Source organism: Phocoena phocoena, chromosome 11 (genome assembly GCF_963924675.1).
Source record: "Phocoena phocoena chromosome 11, mPhoPho1.1, whole genome shotgun sequence".
In the NCBI taxonomy this organism is placed as follows: Eukaryota; Metazoa; Chordata; class Mammalia; order Artiodactyla; family Phocoenidae; genus Phocoena; species Phocoena phocoena.
This window is the reverse complement of record NC_089229.1, coordinates 101917588-101933378: the sequence shown is the minus strand read 5'-3', so window position 1 is coordinate 101933378 and position 15791 is coordinate 101917588. Positions and strand designations below refer to the sequence as shown.

General features: G+C 50.5%; 1 protein-coding gene across 2 annotated transcripts in view; it reads left to right on the top strand.

Annotated features, from left to right (window-relative positions):
- The first annotated feature begins 14514 nt into the window (after positions 1–14514).
- The window catches only part of MICAL3 (microtubule associated monooxygenase, calponin and LIM domain containing 3), a 98392-nt gene continuing 97115 nt past the window's right edge, over positions 14515–15791 (top strand). For both annotated transcript variants that reach the window (XM_065886646.1, XM_065886647.1), the window contains exon 1: positions 14515–14778. In XM_065886646.1, coding sequence (XP_065742718.1) covers positions 14515–14778 — 264 coding nt within the window. The remainder of the gene's footprint in view (positions 14779–15791) is intronic.

Below are 15791 nucleotides of genomic sequence, written 5' to 3'. Positions count from 1 at the left end.
TCTAGTTGTGGCGAGCAGGGGCTACTCTTCGTTGCGGTGCGTGGGCTTCTCATTGGGGTGGCTTCTCTTGTTGCGGAGCACGGGCTGTGGGTGCATGGGCTCAGTAGTTGTGGCTCGTGGGCTCTACAGCGCAGGCTCAGTAGTTGTGGCTCGCGGGTTCCAGAGTGCAGGCTTAGTTGTGGCACACAGTCTCAGTAGTTGTGGCTCATGGGCTCAGTAGTTGTGGCTCGTGGGCTCTAGAGCGCAGGCTCAGCAGCTGTGGCACACGGGCTTAGTTGCTCCGCGGCACGTGGGATCTTCCTGACCAGGGTTCGAACCTGTGTCCCCTGCAGTGGCAGGCGGATTCCCAACCGCTCTGCCACCAGGGAAGCCCCCCACGTGAGCCTTTCATTTCTCTTTCTCCTCCCCACTGTCACGTGTACTGAGTGCAAGAACAGAAATGAATGACTCTTCCTGCTAACTAGTGCCCCCCTGAGCTGATGGGCAGGCAGACGTGGGCTTCATTTCGGAGCAGTGGCAAGTGTGGAAAGGGGGGAGGGATGTGCCCAGGTGAGAAGGAGCGCAGAGGGGCCGGGGTGGTGGGCAGGGAGGAAGGCCGTGCCGGGCGAGGGAGCACCGTGTCTACACTTGAGGCGCGTCCTGGAGGCTGCGAGGATGACTGAGGACAGTGGACTGTGTGTGGAGGAGTGGGAGCAAGGCTGCTGCTAGACCTCTGGGGCCTTTTGAACCTTGCTGAGGCTTTGGATTATTCCCTAAAAACACTGGAAGGCTGTAGTGGATCACATTTGAGGCAAGGGATCACATTTGCTCTTTAAAAAAAAACGCTCAGGCACTCCTGTGGGGGATGGATTGGAGGGGGCTTAAGATGAAAAGGCTGTAGTAATGGTCCAACTAGAGATCACAGGTGCTCCCACCAAGATACTGGTAGGGAGATGCTTTATAAAGAAGAGGTCCCAGAGAGTTAGAATCAAGAGGTCTTTGCTATTGGTTGATCGGATTGTGAGATTAACACCGAGAAGGGTCTGAAATGACCCCCGGTTTCCATTGGTGGGTGGATAGTGGCAGCATTTGACTACATGAGGAGGTGAGAACTGGGGAAGAGAACGGAAGTGTCCTGTGGTGCACTCCTCAGTTTGAGGTACCCGTGGGATGTCTGGATGGAGATCTTCAGTAGCGTTTGGATCGCAGAAGCAAGGTCAGCAAAGTTAGAAGTGTAGGGGTCGTCCAGTTTATGAAGAGAGGGGCAGCTGAAACAGTTGTAGCCATTTGAGGGAGCTGAGAAGCCTGAGGATAGTAGTGGTTGAGAAGCAGGAGACAGAGCCAAGGAGAGGAGGGTTTCCAGGAAGAACAAATGAGCGGGAACAAGTGAGATAGGGGTTGAAGTGTCTGAGCCTTTCACAGCGCCCTCAGTGGAGTGATGAGGACAGAAGCCAGATTCAGAGGGAGGGGAAAGGTGATGGGGCATAGTTAGGAGGTCATGCGGTGGGGACAGCAAGGGGTACATGGCGCCCTCAGGAAGCAGGAGGGAGGGGCCGGCAGCTGGAAAGGTGCACAGGTGTGTGGGAAGATGGGAGAGACCCCAGCATGCAGGCTGGGAGGGAGCAAGAAGTTTAAAATGTATGACAGGTGGGTGGTGGTGATAGTTGCACAGGACGCGAATGTACTTAATGCCACTGAACTGTGCACTTAAAAATGGCCAAAAAGGGGGGAAATGTACTACAGTAGATGGCGCCGGTTTCAGAGAACAAAGGGCCTCTGACTGGCAGGACCTTCCTCCAGGGAGGGTAGGGGTGAGGACAGTGAGTGGGGGCTGGAGAAGGGGAAGGTGAGGCCCCTGCTCCTGCCAGACGGGGGCATTAAGAGTGGATGGGGTGGGCGTGGTTTGCGGGGCCTGAATCCCTGGGTGGTGCTGACGCCCCTCCCAACCCTGTAGGTTGATGTGGCCACATCAGTCTGCGCTGCTGACTTTTTTTCCTACTGTTCAGAAAAGTTCCATCCCTATCCCACCTCTGAAGCTGGTGTTTCAAGGGTCCAGCTGTCTGTCTCTGTTTGCCCACCTTCTCCACTTAATCTCTGGGCAGCCTTGTCAGAAGCTGCTGGGCGGTGCGGCTCCCCTTTGTCTTCAGCCGTGAGTGAGGAAACGCTGCCTTTGCAGGCACCCCAACTTACGACAGCAGCATGGATTTCTGAGACAGATTTTAAACACAAACACACACACGCACCCCGGATATAGAAAGATTATGGGTCTTTCCCTTAGCTTCCGGGGGAGGTGGACTGGGAGCTGCCCTGTAACACTTCGTGACACTGATAAACTCTTCTTCTGTGCAGCCAGATTCTTTTCATGGGGTCTGTTACTCTGAAACCATTTGGCTGTGAAAACAAAGCTGCCTCCAGGGCTTGGCTCCTGTCCGGCTCTCCTCTCCTGCTGCATGGGTGCAGGGGTCTGCCGGAGGGGTCTATAGAGGGAGGGTCCACAGCAGGTGTGGCCGTGGAAAAGGCGCGGGTCCCCTTGTAGGATTCTGCGTGTTCCTGCTCTCAACCTGGTGGCTCTCAGTCCATTTTCATTTGGTGACTTCCATCTCACGTCCCAACAGAATTCTGCTTGAACCCCCTGATGTCACGCATCTGTTCATGGATTCAAGAGGTAGTTGTTGGGCTTCCCGGGTGGCATAGTGGTTGAGAATCTGCCTGCCAATGCAGGGGACACGGGTTCAAGCCCTGGTCCAGGAAGATCCCACATGCCGTGGAGCAGCTAAGCCCGTGTGCACAACTGCTGAGCCTGAGCTCTAGAGCCCGCGAGCCACAACTACTGAGCCCACGTGCCGTAACTGCTGAGCCCGCGTGCCTAGAGCCCATGCTCCGCAACAAGAGAAGCCACTGCAATGAGAAGCCCGCACACCACAACTAAGAGTATCCCCTGCTCACCACAATTAGAGAAAGCCCACATACAGCACTGAAGACCCAACAGAGCCAAAAATAAATAAATAAAATAAATTAAAACAACAACAACAACAAAAAAGAGGCAGTTGTGCGCTGCTCTGAGTCAGGACCCATTCTGGGTGCGACGATACAGCAGGGAGCAAAGTGGCAAAAATCCTTGTCCTTGTAGAACTCACATTCTAGAGAGGAAGACAGTAAATGGCATTTATAGTACATCAGACTGTGGTGAGTGCTTCGGGGAAAACAGGGCAAGAGGCTAAGCTGGGTGGGGGGTCAGTTTTAAATGGTGTGCTCAAGGAAGGCCACACTGAGGAGGTGACACTCGAATAACAGCCAAGGGTGGTGAGGTTGCATCACACACCTGTCAGCCCCTTCAGAGGACGGGCACCCAGGGAGGCAGGGACAGGTTTTCCCTCTGTTCACTGTGTTATTTCTAGCGCCTAGAAAAGTGCTCGGCACACAACTACTGAGCCTGCGCACTAGATCCCACGGGCCACAACTACTGAGCCTGCGCTCTAGAGCCCGTGAACCACAACTACTGAGCCCACGTGCCACAACTACTGAGCCTGTACTCTAGAGTCCATGAGCCACAACTACTGAGCCTGCGCACCACAACTACTGAGCTTGCACTCTAGAGCCCGTGAGCCACAACTACTGAGCCTGTGCTCTAGAGCCCACGAGCCACAACTACTGAGCCTGTGCTCTAGAACCTGCGAGCCACAACTACTGAGCCCGTGTGCCTAGAGCCTGTGCTCCGCAACAAGAGAAGCCACCGCAATGAGAAGCCCATGCACTGCAACGAAGAGTAGCCCCTGCTTGCCACAACTAGAGAAAGCCCACGCACAGCAACGAAGACCCAACGCTGCCAAAAATAAATAAAATAAATGTATTTAAAAAAAGGAAAAAGAAGAGTGCTTGGCACACAACAGATGCTTGGTAGTATTTTTTGAATATGTGACTGGATCTGGGGGAGAGTATTTCAGACATAGGAGCAGCGAGTGCCCAGGCTGAGGGGAGAGTCTGTCCGCGGGGCAGGAAGGAAGCTGGTGTGACGGAGGGGATGAGTAAGGGGGCCGCAGTAGCAGGAGGTGAGAGAGGTAAGGGCATGGGGTGTGGGTCTCATAGGGGCTCCCCGACACCTTTTCAGGGGGGGTCTGTGAGCTTAACACTATTTTCACAGTGATACTAAGCTGGAAATACTTGCCTTTTCCCCTCTTTTCTGCTCACGAGTGTACGGTGGAGTTTTCTAGAGGCTGCGTGATACGTGATACTGCAGCAGATGGAGTGCAGGAAGCAGATGTGGGAATCCAGCTGTCTTAAATAAGCCAGACATTGAGGAGATTTGCAACAATGTAAAAACATTATCACTCTAATCACTACATTTTTGTTTTGGAAAATATTTTATGGAAAAAATGTTAATTACTGTGTAATGGATTGTTTTAAACTGAATTAATATTGAAATTTTTCTCAGTTTTAACTTCACATGCAGTAAGTATTGATAGATCTTTGGGTTCTCAATATTTTTAAGAGTATAAAGTATGAGTCCTAAGACCAAAATTTTGTGAAACACTGTTCTAGGGCCTTGTAGGCCATGGTAAAAATGTTTGTTTTAATGCTAAGATGGGAACTGCATCCATGACTCTGGCTGAATCAAACAAGATGAGTTTTAGTAAAGATAGTTGAAAGGTCCCAGTGGGTCTTGAAAGCAAAGCGCGTAAATATGGGGGTAGATTTTAGAAGCAGCACATTAGTGATAAAGATTTGCAGGTTGTTCTGTGCGGTGGTGTCGGCAGTGAGGGGCACATTCCAGTTGAGCTCTTTTCTTTATAGTTGGGGCTTACATTCTGCTGGAGAAGATGGACAATACACATACACTATGTCAGGTCATAACAAATGCCACAGGAAAAATGAAGCAAGGTGAGGGGGTTAAAGAGAAATGGGAGGTGGGTGCTGTTTCGTCTGTGGGGGGGGTCAGGAAAGGGTTCTCTAACGAGGTGATGTTTGAGCAAAGGCCTGAAGAAGGTGAAGAGGAAGCTGTGGGGAGCTTCCCTGGTGGCTCAGTGGTTAAGAATCCGCCTGCCAACGCAGGGGCCATGGGTTCGAGCCCTGGTCCGGGGCGATCCCACATGCCACGGAGCAACTAAGCCCGTGCCCCACAACTACTGAGCCTGCGCTCTAGAGCCCTCGAGCCAGAACTAGTGAGCCTGCACTCTAGAGCCCGTGCTCCTCAACAGGAGAAGCCACTGCAGTGAGAAGGCCACGTACTGCAACAAAGAGTAGCCTCCGCCCACCACAACTAGATAAAGCCGGTACACAGCAACAAAGACCCAACACAGCCAAAAATAAATAAATAAAAAACAAACAAATGAAAGCCGTGTGGCCATCTGGTGGAGAGCATCAGCAGGGAGACCGGGCATGCAGAGACCTGGGTGGCCGCTGCTGGGGGTACTTGGTGAACAAGAAGGAGGCCAGTCTGGCTAGAGCCTAAAGAGCATAGGGGACGGGAGTGCGGTAGGTCACTCTGGGCCTCAGAGGCCATTGTGAGGACTTTGGATTTAACTCTGAGCTGGGAAGCCGTGGAGCTGTAGAGCAGAGGTGTAACCTGATTGGACCAACATTGAGTGAATGCTCAGGCTGCTATTGGAACACATTCGGGGGAGGTGGGACTGGGACAGTGGCAGCAGGGAGGGGCTCTGGAGGAACCCAAGGGAGGGATGACATGACTTTGATGAGGGTGGGGGACGAGATGGTGGAGAATGGTTGGATTGGGCTGTACTTTGAAGATGGAACAGACAGAAGATACTGAAGAACTGACTATGGGATGTGACAGAAATTAGCATAATTCTAAGGGTTTTAGCTTGAGCAGCTGGCTGGATGTTGGTGTCATTTGCTGAGATGCAGAAAATACTAAGGAAGAAGCAGGCTGGGGATAGGAATGGGAATCAAGGTTGTGTGCATATTAAGTTTGAGATGCTTGTCAAATTTCCAAGTAGAAATGTCAAATAAGCAGTTGGTTTTACAGGTTCAGAGGAGAGAAAATAGATTTGTGCACCAGTGACGATGTCTATGTAAAATGGATACTTAAGGCCATGGTACTGGGGGACATGGAGGGCAGAGTTTTTCAAAGTGAGTTATGTCTCATTAATGGGTCATGAAAGCAATATAGTGGGGACCAGCAACTTTAAAGAATGAGAGAACAGAAAACGTCAGAATATTTCAGTAGTAAAGGTAACTTGTGACATTTTTCAAAAATTACATTTATGGGGGTGGGTGGTGGTGATGGGATGAATTGGGAGATTGGGATTGACATATTTACACTAATATGTATAAAACAGATAACTAATAAAAATATCAAATAGAAGTGGAGAGCAAAAACAAAGTACACAGTCTGCTTCCCCTAAGCGCTACCAATGTAATTTGCATTTAAGTTGCTTACGTGCAGTCTTGAGCAATAGAGTCTAAAAGCTACAAGATTTTGATTGATTGAAATTAAAAATAGCTTTATTGTTAAGAAAAATTACATTTGCATAAACTATATATAGAGAGAACTGTGTGTACGGTTTAAAAAGTTAGGAAGCCACTGATGTTCAGGGAGTGGATGTAGATTGAGAAGAGACCCAAAGACTGAGTGACCCCGTGACCATTTCAACATGCAAAGGGTGGGGATATGTGAGAGACCGGTAAAGGACACAGGAAAGTATCTGTAGAGCCCAGAGGAGAACCAGGAGGGTGGTGTCCCAGGGCCGAGGAGAGGCGTGGTGGGCTGTGACTCGAGCTCTGGGCTGGTGGAGGAAACTAGGCTTGAGGATTGGCCGTTGGATTTGACAGTGTGGCAGTCACTGTGTCCTTGATGAGATGTTTATGCGGAGCAGTGGGAATGAAGCCTCATTGTTGTAGGTTCAGGGACAGTTGTAGGTTCAGGGACAGTGGGAGAGGAAGTCACGAGCACAGCACAGACAGTTCTCCTGGGGAGTGGGGTACACTGGTCAGAGGAGATGGGGACGGGGCAGGGTTTTTAAAGATGAGAGCCTACGTCAGTGGGAATAGTTGTTTGGGGGAGGGACTGATGCAGGAGGAGAGGACCAGTGCAGGAGGCAGTGTGTGTGCTTGAGTAAGGGGGGTGGGATCGGTGCACATGGGTTGCTTCACGTGGGCATGTTCATCGTCACGGAAGGAGGGCAGATGAGATGGGTATTGACATGGTCGTAGGAGCTTATGGAAGAATGCTGAGGTGAAGAAACTGAAAGCCACGTCAAAAGAGAAATGGTTGAAGGAACTGAGGAGGATGTGAAGATAGCAGATGTTTGGACGGCTGGCCTGTAAAAGAGGAACTAATTTTGTTCTGGATACTTCCAAGGGGAAATTTTGGACCATGGAGTAAAAACTATGAGGTCTTCTACCTAGAAATTGTGTCCTTGGGAAATTAACATTTCAAGCTGCTCAAAGATGGTGAAGACTGCTTCACAAGGTAGAAAGCTGCCTGTCAGTGCAGCTGTTTGTGTGTTGTGGTCGGTACACAGAAGATGCAGGTGTGGGGTGGCTGGTCACACTGGGTGGTCCTTTGTATCTTGACCATCTTATATTTTGTGATTCATGGCAGTTGGTAGTAGGCAGACCAGACGACTGAAAAACCCCCGATTCGGTGCCACGTTAACCTCTTGCCAGCAGTTCACATGTTTACAAAGCTTTTGCTGCAGGGTCTGCCCCCGGGAGCAGGAGATACTGGAGGTGTTTCCCTACAGCTCCACAGCTGTCCTTGTGGGAGTATCGGTATCCCGTTGGGCTGCCGCAGCTTTGGTGTTCTCTGAGCCCCTGTCCAGCAGTGGCCCTTGAGGTCACCCTGCACGACTGCCAGGCAGACCATTTCCCAACTCTGCACAAGTGCAGGTGGCTGGGTAGTCAGTCCTCTAGTCAGCAGAACCTCACTGAGCACCTACTGTGTGCCGGGAACTGGGTACACAGCGCCAAGATACGTGGATTGGGGCCTGCCCTTGTGCAGAAAACAGCTTTTGGTTGCGCTTTCCCACAACCTCAGTGTGCCTCTCTCCCCAACCAGAGGCCCTTTCCTTGCCCTGGCAGCCTGGATCATAACAAGGCTCTCAGACTTGTGGGCAGGAAGGGGTTGGTCTTTTGGTCTCTGTCCCTCAGCTCTGGACCTTTGGTAGTGAGTAGGTTGAGATTCACCTCCTGTCCTGCCCTGAGTTCCTGCAGCAAGTGGAGTAGCATTGGGTGATTCAGAAATGCTTTGTGATCACCTCCTGAGAGGTGCTGAAGATGGCTCAGGTGCGAGAGCTGCTGAGGGATGCAGGCTGGGGAGCGCTCAGCCTTTCAGCTGCCACTCAGAGGGTCACTGTGACCCCAGAGTGCCCTGACCTCCATTTGAGAAAGGACTCCATTTCAGAGGAGCCCATACAGCGATGAATTGTGAGAAGAAAAAGAATCTTGTATTGTGTGTCCTTGCGAAGTTCACCCGGAGCGCTCTTCCTGGAGGTTCTGGACCGGGGACGTCGTTCTGATGAGCTCTTGTTTCTCAAGCTGTGTTCTCAGGTGGTTCTTCCTTCGAATGGCTCGGGCCTTGAGCTCTGGATACAAAACCTGGCTGCACCGTGTTCCTGATGTGTGACGTTTAAACATCTTTAAGCAGCAGTTTTCCACCTGCAAAATGCAGGTGGTAGATTGTGGTGACGGTGGAGATGCGGTGTGGATCTGACCGCCAATAAGTATTCAGTGTTGGCTGTTTTCACTGTCACTGACAGTCCTTGTATCTTTCTTGTTTGAACATCTGAGTTTGGCAGGAACTTGCCCACTTGGGTGTTAACCTTTAGCCCCTCCTGCCCAATGCCATTGTCACACCTTCTGGGACAAGTGGAGTGGGGAGGGTGAAGAGTGAGGGAGAGACAAAGGAAGTTTTACAACATTTTTCTTTCTTTCAGAAGACAGAGCTGTCTGAGTTCTCTCATTCTGTTATATGAATAGCCACTTATTTAGCTGAGTATAACCTTTTGTTGATGGGATTATAAACTACTAGATAATAACAACACTCCTGCCATTTACTGGGTCTTGCTGTGCACCTGGCACTGCTAAACATTTTGCATTCATTACCTCAGTTCCTGCAAAACCCTGTGATTCATTGCACGTTACCTACACTTTGCAGGTGAAGATGCTCTTCCTGAGACACTGGGGCAGGGGCATTGCTCTTTTTGACTCTTTGTTTTCCCAGGTTATTTGGGACAGACACTGGCATTTGCATCGGCATCAGCCATTATGTTTACTGGTGTTCGGCTCTGACTTGGACTTGTTAGTGTTTGCTTGGGGTGACAAAGGCAGACGTCATTTCTTTTCTTTTTTTAAAGTTATGTTTTAGATATATTTTATTTTTCTGACCCTTCAATATTTTATCTTTTTAATGATCCCATTTATATATATTTTAAAAAATTTTTATTGAAGTATAGTTGATTTACAGTGTGTCAATCTCTGCTGTACAGCAAAGTGACTCAGTTATATACATATATACATTCTTTTTTTTATGTTCTTTTCCATTATGGTTTATCACAGGATATTGAGTATAGTTCCCTGTGCTATACGTTAGGACCTTGTTGTTTATCCATTCTAAATGTAATAGTTTGCATCTGCCAACCCCAAACTCCCAGTCCATCCCTTTCCCTCTCCCCCTCGGCAACCACAAGTTTGTTCTCTATGGGCAGAGGTCATTTCTGACTCCTTGGTCAATTGTGTAGGTGTTTTTCCTGAAGAAATAGGTTGCTATCAAAGCAAGTAAAATAAAAAGTTTTGAGAAGATACAACATTAGGGGTTAGCGTCTTTCAGAATTGGAGACTTGGAAGAGAACCCAGAGGTCATGGTCCAGGCTCCTCTCAGACTCCTCTAGAGAGGGCCGTTCCACCTCCTAGAATAAGGCAGTGTGAGAATCCGTAACAAAAGCACTGCATTCTTGATAGTTGCTCTTCCCTGCCCAGGCTGACTGTGTTCTTAGACACCCCATTTTGGTGGCACATTAGATAGAACTCTCCTCTGTAACATCCCCCCGCTTCTCCTCCTCCTCCCCCAGCCACGCAGGGACCTCCAGACAGACTCCCACTAGGGATTCTTTTCCCTTGTCAACTCCACAGAAACTAGAGTGTTCCTACTGCAGGCCAGGCTGAAGCTGCAGAGATCCGGTCCCTGCCCTGATGAAGCCTTGAGGTGGTGGAAGAGAGAGCCATTCCAGTCATGCACTTGCAGAATCGCAGGCGTGGATGAGGACCGGGGCGTGGGACTAAAGAGCAGATCCATGGAATGGGGAGGGGCACGGGGGCTGGTTTCCGATGTCCTCAGCATCCTGCCGAGTGTCCATCTGATGCTAAATAGGCTGGAAAGTCAGAGAAGAACTGAGGATAGAACAAAGGCAGCAACAAGAATTGTGAGAAGGACTGCTTTCCTTCTTGTATTTTGAGCTTGCTTCCTTGGGACCTAGAGAGCCTTATCTTGGGGCCATGAGAGATGAGAGGCCTTTGGGACAGGAGCTGGGAAGCAGTTGGGGCGGCGAGGAGTTTCATTCCCAGGCAGTCTGATTCAGTCAGATGCCCCAGGCCAGGGACTCAGTGTCCCCATCCACAGACGGTGGTGGCCGGAGTGGCCCGTTTGCAGAAAGACTGACCAAGAACTCAAGGCATTTGGCTACTTTGGTCCTTGTTTCTGTAAAACATGAAGGAATCTCTGTAATCTGAAGTGCATTTGTCATCTAATTTTCCTCCTAATGACATTGTAAAACATGTCTTCCTATCTGCCTTCCTTTAGGTCTGTTTAGACAAGTCACGCCTCTGACTGCATGGGCTAGGAAAGGAGCATTTCATAGATCCTTTGTAAGAGTCAGATTTGCACATGTGCCAGAATATTAGTGGTGCAGTGGCTAGGGAGAAAATTAACCAAACTTGGCTCTGATTTCTTACTCTTGAAGTATAATTCTTATTTTGTTGTTTTGATTCTCTTTAATTTTTCTATTTTTAAAGATAAGTCTCCCCCACCCCTCAAATAACCAACCATCTATTCTAAGAGCTAGAGACTGAGTGTTCTCAAACCAGCCATGAGTCAGTGACAACGTTTTACTCTTATAAATAGAAACATAAACTCTGTTCCTGCATGCACTTCATAGGCTGTCTCTCTAGCACTTTCCTCCACAGCCAAGGAGTGTGCTTCTGAGTCAGCAGTCAGCTGCTGTGGGATGGAACTCGCAGGCCATTGCTGGTGGCAGAGATCGCACTGACGTGCGGAGAGCGGGCCCCACCTCTTCCTCGTCTCTCCTCAGGCTCCTCACTTCCCTCGTCCCTTCCTTCCACACCTTGACTTTTCAGTCCTCAGGATTTCTGGCACCTTCTGGCCAGGTTTCCTGGTATGTAGGCTCCTGTGTTTATGACTGTTGATTTTCCGTGGCTAGTGGGACGTACAGCACATGGGGGTGGTCCAGGAGAGGCCCGGAGGAGCACGACCTGGGTTTGACATTCAGGAATGAAAGCATGAGGGCGATGGCGGGAGTGGTCCTTCTGCCGTCTGCTCAGCTGCTCTTAGCGTGAACCCAGTGCCGGGTAGTCCCCAGGCTGCACGAGGCTGTCCCGCCAGCAGAGCTGCAGAACAGACACTGGAGTGTCTTCTGCTACGGCCACTTGGCTCACAGAGGGGGAAAGCTGAGGCAGCCCAAGGGAATTGGTCTTGTGTAGTCTTACCTCGGGTGCCTGTCACATTGTTCCAGGAACCAGCTTCCCTCTACTTATCTGTTGTCATTAGTGACCTGCAGGTGGAACTCTCTTACACTGGGCACTTACTCCCTGTCTGCCTCTTGCAAGCAGGCTCTCTGCAGCTGTCCGGGAGTGGCTGGAGCCTGTTCATTTGAAAGTGTTTTGCATCAGCAGAAGGATTGGGGGCCAGTTATTAATGAAGGTGTTCATGTGTGGTGAGGTTTGATTTGAGCAAGTGCTCAGCTCTTTGGAAGTAAATGTTTGTTTCAAACAGGGTGGGCTACAGCCAACCAAGGGGGTGTTAGCCCACACGTCAGAATTCTTCTTTGAAAATAAATGCCGAGACTCTTTTAGGGTGGGGTGAGACGGGAAAGGCCTTTAGAAATGCATGTCGCAGGATCTTGAGCGTGTCGGTGTCAGCTAGAACACGGTGGTACCTCGGGCTCCAGATCCTGGCAGGGCGTGGAAGGTGGCTGCTGCTGTTCAGGAACAAAGAAAAATCATTTTCTTTCTTGACGAGAGGCAGAGAGATCAGAGCCGGTGTGTTCAAAGCTCTCTAAACACTGTGACTCTGGTGGGGTTCGAGAGAGCTGTGCACACACATGGGGCTCGCACGGGCAGGAGCGCTGGCTACACGAGCAAAGCAAATAAAGCTGCAGAGGCCCCGACGGGCAACACCCGGGACCCTTGTTTCTAGTCCTGGGTTATTACCCTTTCTTCTGCTTCTGGACGAGCATGTCTGGTTTTCTCTGCCACTTAAAAGCCGTCTTCTGACTACCTGCAGTTTCTAAGATGAGCATTGACTTGTAAGAAGAAGAATGGGCTCTTTTCAGAAACTTTAAAATATCTTGCTGCTCAGCACTACCTAGAATAAACTTCTATTTACGGGAAACTGAAGGTTAGTTCCATTTCTTGGTGGACTCTTGGCCACATGGCTATTGGGACAAGCTGTTGTTTAGCAGTGTGCATAGGAGGGGTTGTTGAGTTAGTGAGGTATTTGAGATGAGAAGCCAGGTCAGTGTGTTTCAGGTAAAGAATGACCATCTTCACCTCGGCCTCTGCAGAACAAGTGCTGTGTCTGTTGACACAGAAAACACAAGAGGAAAGTGGCAGTTCCTCTTATTTAGGTACTGCCTTCTCTCAGGAAACCACCCACACCTCCAGTTGGTTCGATCAGCCTTATAATACACGGTGAAGTGTGGAAAGAAGCAGAATCTTATTCCTGCTTCCCAAGGGGGCTTCTCCCGCCTGTAAGAGCTTCAGGACGGGACGTGGGGCTCTTCCAGGCCTGGGGAGGCAAGCAGAGGGTCTCATCAGCACATAGTTTGGTGGCTCCCTTTGCCCTGGGCTGGTTCACTAAATAGCGGGTCACTCCTCACTTCCACCCCTCCTCCCCCCAACACAGTGGGTCAGCAGCTCCCTTCCTCCATCCCCTGCCATCTCCACGAGCAGGTCCTCTTTAAAGCAGAGCTCGGGCTCAGCCCTGTTTGTCACCCGGTGGGAAGTCGCCTGGAGCCCCGGGCCTGAGTCCTGTGGCTGGGAGGGTTTTCCCACACTGAACTCGGGGCATCCACTCTCACCTCACGTGAGGGAGAACCAAGGCCGAGTGGGGCAGCCCAGGCCCGGCACATGTGGACCCAGGGCCGAGGTGCTGCTCGTCTTGTTGCCCTGCCCTGCTTCTCTGCTTGCCCTGTTCCAGCCTCTGGCCCTTTGCCTCCTGCCCCCAGCAGCAGTTCTCCGCAGTGATGACAAGTAAGTGTGGTACAGACCCAAGGCAGGGAGTGGGTGAAGGAGTGCTTGCGGGGCCCCTCCCTTCTTGAAGCTTCTCCCAGCAAACGTAGGTGGGTAGGTGCTGGAGGTTTTTGATAAGTGGGAGGTATAGACGGCATCATTACTGCTGTCAGGTTTCTTTGTGGGCAAAATGGAATGACTGTAAAATCCTACCTGCCACATGCCGTCCACATGGCAGGACTTCGGTCCCTACACGCCAACCTTGGCTCTGCTCTCAGACCTCTCCGCTGTGCCTCGGAAGCTCTTCAGAGCACGCTCGTCCTTGGCTGCCAGCTCCTCCCTCGCTGAGTCCAGATCTCCGCCAGAGCCCAGGGCTCCCCCGTGTGATCTGACCAGCCTTCACAGGTCAGCTACCACCTGTGTGCTGTGCCCCCGAGCCGACTCAGCCGACTGCCTAGTGAGCCCCTCCACTAAGGCAGCTCAGCTGTAACAGGGAACCCGCCACAGATGAGGGCTTCTGTTTGTAATCCCTCAGCCTGGGCTCACCACTCACTCCACAAGAAACATCTCTGACCCTTTCATCTGTAAGAGTCCCTTGCAAGCCTTCCAGTTTACTTCCTTTTCCACGTCCTGTGCTTCCTCCCTGCCTGGTTGACACTAATTCATCCTGAAACCCTCAGATGTCATCCCTCAGAGGCTCATCCTGGATGAGGATCCCTCCCCCATGATGTAGGTGCTCTTCCCCTGCGTTCCCACATCCCTTGAGCCTCTCTCTCTCTGACACTTAGTAGGGCACATCTAAGCTTCTGTTCACCCACTAAACTGTAAGATCCTTGAAAGCAACCGCAGTCTTCCTCATTTCTCTGCCCGCGGTGTCTCAGACGGTGCCTGGAGTCTAGAGGACGGGCAGCTTATCACGCTTGTGTAACAAGTGCCTGCAACACTTAGGAAGTGCACTCTGAAAAGCTATGTCTCCTAGAAAACGTTTCTAGATGCAGCTTTGGATTTGCTAACCGTTCCTCTTTCTTTCTTTATTAGATTAACGTGACGGCGTCAGGTGGATCGACAGCCCCCCCACCGCCCCATTTGTCAGGGGCTTGAGAGTGGGGAGACATGGAGGAGCGTAAGAACGAGGCGACGAATCGGGCTCACATCCTCTTTGACCGGTTCGTGCAGGCCACCACTTGCAAGGGGACACTCAAGGCCTTCCAAGAGCTCTGCAACCACCTGGAACTGAAGCCTAAGGACCACCGCTCCTTTTACCACAAGCTCAAGTCCAAGCTCAACTACTGGAGAGCCAAGGCCCTCTGGGCAAAGCTGGACAAGCGGGGCAGCCACAAAGACTACAAGAAGGGAAAGGCGTGCACTAACACTAAGGTAGGGGCAGCCGCCCAGGCCCTGGGCACTGACCCAGGGACTCAGCTGGAGAAGGAGAGAGCATTGGGTGGAGGTAGCCTGATGAGGCCACAGCCTAGGGAGGCCGTCAAGCTCACACTGCGGCAGAACTCTGTGGATCCGCTACCTGTGTTCGTTCATTCGACTGTTCTGTGTGCCCCATTTTTATCTCGTGGATTCACATAGGAACATTCGGGGTTTCAGCTACTGAGAACAACCCTGCAGTCAAACACCATAGGAGTTGTTTGATTTTGCTGAGGCTCTAGTTGGATCTCAGACTGTTAGGAGGATGCAGGCCTCTGAACAAAGAGGTAGCCAGGCCCTATCAGTGTCCTGTCTGACTGTGGCAGCCTAGCGCTTGGCAAAGTCATTGTTCCAGACTCAGCCTCTGGTAAGGTGTAGAGTATTTGCCAACTTGGGGATTTTTTTCCCACAGGCTTCAGACCTCCTTTCATCCATTTTCCAGAGTTCTATCTTGATAAGCAAGGGCTTTGTAAACCAAAGTATTTCTTTTGCTTTCTTCACAATCTAGAGAAATAGAGTTTCCATGAAACGGTTAGGCCTGGGCAAAGACCCGAGATGCCCAGTCACCTGTGCAGGGGGAGGCGTGGGGAGAGGAGAAAGGTAATACATTCCTGCTCTCCTCCTTAGTAAGAGCACTTTCTGTGAGAAGTTCGGAAAAGCTAGCAGGGAAATGAAGTTGCAGATGACTTTGTGACTGTTGTTACTGTCCTTTCGAGAGCCTTAACTTGCCCTGTGTTGGTTTGCATTTGGGTAGATATTCATCCACAAAACGCAAGTAATTCAAGTGCACGCTAGAGTTTTATATATATACATACACATATATATATATATACACACACACATACGTATACATACATATATATATATATATATATATATATATATATATATTTATTTATTTATTTTTGGCTGCATTGGAGGGGCTTCCCTGGTGGTACAGGGGTTAAGAATCTGCCTGCCAATGCAAGGGA